Genomic DNA, 3,511 nt, shown 5'->3' with positions numbered 1-3,511 from the left:
CTTCTCTCATTGTTGTCAACGAGCAAGATAACATCCGATAGAGTGATGAGGTGGCCATGGTGGTGTTTGGTAGGGCACATCCGTAATATGTGCAAGCCGAGTTGGAGTTCTATTGGAAGAGGGACACTGAGAAGAGCAAGAATGACGACGAGGCAGTGCCTTCATCGTCACAGAGAAAGAAGAAGAAGAATGATGGATCCTCCGGCGTGATCAACGTTGATTCCGGTAGCAAGAGTGATGGGTACAACGATATCGACTGGGACAATCTGTAGTGTTCGTAGTAGTGCTTATCGTAGTTTAAGTGGCATGTATTATTTAAATCATGTTTGTAGTTTGCATGTTTATACTTTAGACGATTTTAAAAAAAATATGAAATATGGTCAAAGTAGTTCAAAAGTTAGTTAAAAAAGATTGATTTTGTTGATCTGGGTGCCCTATTTTAGGGCTGTTGTTGGAGACGACGCTTGCTCGTGCCAAAAGAACACGTTTTCGTGCCCATTCTTTTTTTTACTCCACGTATTATTTTTCCTAAAAATAGGCTGCTATCGAAATTGCTCTTAAACCGCATCCTATGTTTTTTCGTTTGAGGAAGTATTACCCTAAGATACCACGTAGAGTTGACTCGATAACTGCTAGAGTTAATCCCGGGACTAGGCAACGTGCAAACCACGAAAACTGATCCCCTACACGCGATCCTATAGGCTAATAATACCACGTCGATCGGATCTTGCGGTCTTACCCCGGAGGCCCGGACTGAGCTCCCTCCTAGAGACACCCGTCAACCATGGCAGGCGACGGCGGTAGCGGTGCCAGGCCCCGGACGCAAGCTGCAAGAGGGCGGCGGCAGACGGCGGCGTCTGTGCCGTTGGACGTGCTGGTGGACATCGCGGCGCGCACCGACCCGGCCACTCTAGTGCGCTGCGCCGCGACGTGCGTGGACATGCGCCGCCGCGTCAAGGATTACACTGGCCTCGGTGGCCGCCTCCACCTCCGGCACAGCGACCGGTTCGTGCTCCCCCTTCTGCGAGGCCACCTGATCCACACGTACAAGTATGGGGACATGCGACGCAAGGACCACTTGTCCCTGGTGGACACTACTGCTGCGGACACCACCACACGGCGCAGGGTCACCGGCGTCCGCGGCTTCCCCCTCGCGTCGAACAATGGCCTCGTTCTCACTCGCGCGGCCCGAGAGCTTTGCGTGTGGGATCCGGCCACCAGCCGCAGCCAGAGCCTGCCATCTGCACCGACTTTCTATGTGGATGTGGTGGCTACACGACAAGACGACGATACGACAAATTATGTCTTGCTCGTGGGTGACGATGATGATGAGGGTGCGACCGTCGTCGGCCGGCAATTCCTTGTGGTCATGGCATACCTAGAGCTGTCACAACACTGCCGCAACTTGCACTTTCAAATCTTCTCATCCGAGCATGGCGCATGGGGCCGCTACAACAAGATCCGAGTTCATAAACTGCAAGGCAGCAAGTTGCAACGACCACTCGCCAGGGCCCTAGTCGTTGGCGACGATGCACACTGGTTGTGCTTGACCGACAAAGGGGACTATGTTCTCAAGCTCCATGTTAGGTTTATGGAACAAGTCACGGTGATGATGCTCCCGGAGAGCTTCCCCCGCGGCGGGTGGTGCCGCCAACTCCTGGCGACTTCGTCGGCAGGCGGGTGCCCGATTGTGCTCGTCACAGATGGCGACAAGATATCTGCGTGGGCGCAATCAAAGCAAACGGGCAAGTGGCAGCGACGACCACGGGCGGTGATCGAGACAGAGACAATCTTGCAGTTCCTAGATGAGGCGGGCGGAAGCAGGCCGCCGCCGAGCCTGTGGGAAGTCAAGCATGAAATAAAACTATTGTGGTTCGCCGAAAGGAGTGGCACCGTTCTCATTAAGGTGCTCATCAACATGTCAACTGTCGGATATTTCTGGCTCAATCTGCAGTCCATGAAGATCGTGAGGTGGTTCTCAGATCGTGGGGAAGAGTACCCGACCGGGAATATGCCCTATGAGATGAATTTGGCGTCTTGGGTTCCAACATTCAGTAGCACTTTGTGATTCATCCGTTTTAGTTTCTATTTTATACTCCATGAACTGCATACTTCGATGTTCCACAACTATGAAAGCATTCCTGCACAACTTTGTTCAGCAAAATAATTTAATTTTAATAGTTTTATTTGCCCCCTTCATTGCGGAGTTGTTATCTTGTCCAAATACTCCAATTGGAATCTCACTATTTCTTAAGGTCCAAATAGGCCATAAAACTGAGGCACTCAGAGTGTTACGAGTAACATATCGTTTATGATATATTCTGCCATTAATCCAAACAGGATGCTACAGGGCCAGGAATCTCAAACATGTCAGGTACCCATTGCCAAGCGAGTCTAGCCACAAGCCCACAATACGATAAGAGCAAGTGTGTTAAACATTTTTTAGTTCATTACAGTGAGCCATTTGTTTTGTGCAGCAAGCCACAGGAAAACATTGATCTTAGGGAGGACAGGAATAGACCGAAAAGCTATGCCCTGGTGGGGTTTAACAACCCTGAAATTGACACTCTCGTAGAAAGATTTTGCTGGTACACTCACCAGGATACTCATAGATTCAAATAGATTGTCAGCCTCAACAGAGAAATGTTGCTAATGAGCAGTGGCGGAGCCAGAATTTTTGCAGAGCCTGGGCAAGTTGAGTCTAAGTGTATAATCTAGAAATAAACAATCTGGTCTTCAGATATACAACATATAATATAGCACCAAACTTCCAAACCACAAATCCACATTAATAAAGAAGTGAAAACAATAACATAATAAGCACACAAAATTAATTTTAAAGTGAACTAATATATAATATATCAATATCGGTTTCATAGACCAAATAAAGTTGAGGATACTCGCAATTTTTCGCCTCTTTCCTAGATCATGTTCAATATCATTTGGATTAAATTCATTGGCAATGTTTGGCAATGGCTGTGCCTCAACTTCTTTTTCCAGTTGCGCACCATTTACATTTTCCATGCTTGCTCTATTAACCAAGACATCCTCATCTCTGAAATTTAATGACAAAAACTTAAGTTAGTTGTTACACAAGTAAATAAGAAAATGATCTAGAACAAGTAACAAGTTAATAGAACAGCACTAATTGCATCAAAGAAATATTGCATTCTATCAGTATGAAGCAACTAGAAGGTAAGAAATATTGCATGAGTACCACGGTCTGCAAGTTGCCCTCTTCTTACATTCTTCAATTTATTATCCAGCAGCCAACAAATACAGTTTATATTTAGTCATGAATTCATGATCATCCACACCAAAATTTTCCTAAATTTAAGCTAAGGGCTTGATGAACATGACAAACAAAGCTCTCAAATACTAATCAGATATACCAAACAGTTGTTAGTTAGCTAGTTCCACTACAGATTAATTGACCTGAAAATAAATACTTATACATGAGAAAAATTATATGAGGATCAAAACTTTCTGAGGCCCTACCCTGTCTAGTGAT

The 3,511-nt window shown here is 46.1% G+C and overlaps 1 protein-coding gene across 1 annotated transcript; it reads left to right on the top strand.

The window, feature by feature from the left end:
* Window positions 1–784: 784 nt before the first annotated feature.
* Window positions 785–2,180, top strand: LOC119320536. Its single transcript, XM_037594596.1, has one exon. It carries the CDS (start codon window positions 785–787, stop codon window positions 2,066–2,068), a length of 1,284 nt encoding a protein of 427 aa, XP_037450493.1. The 3' UTR covers window positions 2,069–2,180.
* Window positions 2,181–3,511: the final 1,331 nt, after the last annotated feature.

Source organism: Triticum dicoccoides, chromosome 6B, assembly GCF_002162155.2.
Source record: "Triticum dicoccoides isolate Atlit2015 ecotype Zavitan chromosome 6B, WEW_v2.0, whole genome shotgun sequence".
NCBI lineage: Eukaryota > Viridiplantae > Streptophyta > Magnoliopsida > Poales > Poaceae > Triticum > Triticum dicoccoides.
This window is presented reverse-complemented; position numbering and strand designations above follow the sequence as displayed.

Bases quoted from the DNA above. Each gene is read 5' to 3' on its own strand.
- LOC119320536 (XM_037594596.1), top strand. From the start codon at position 785: ATGGCAGGCGACGGCGGTAGCGGTGCCAGGCCCCGGACGCAAGCTGCA.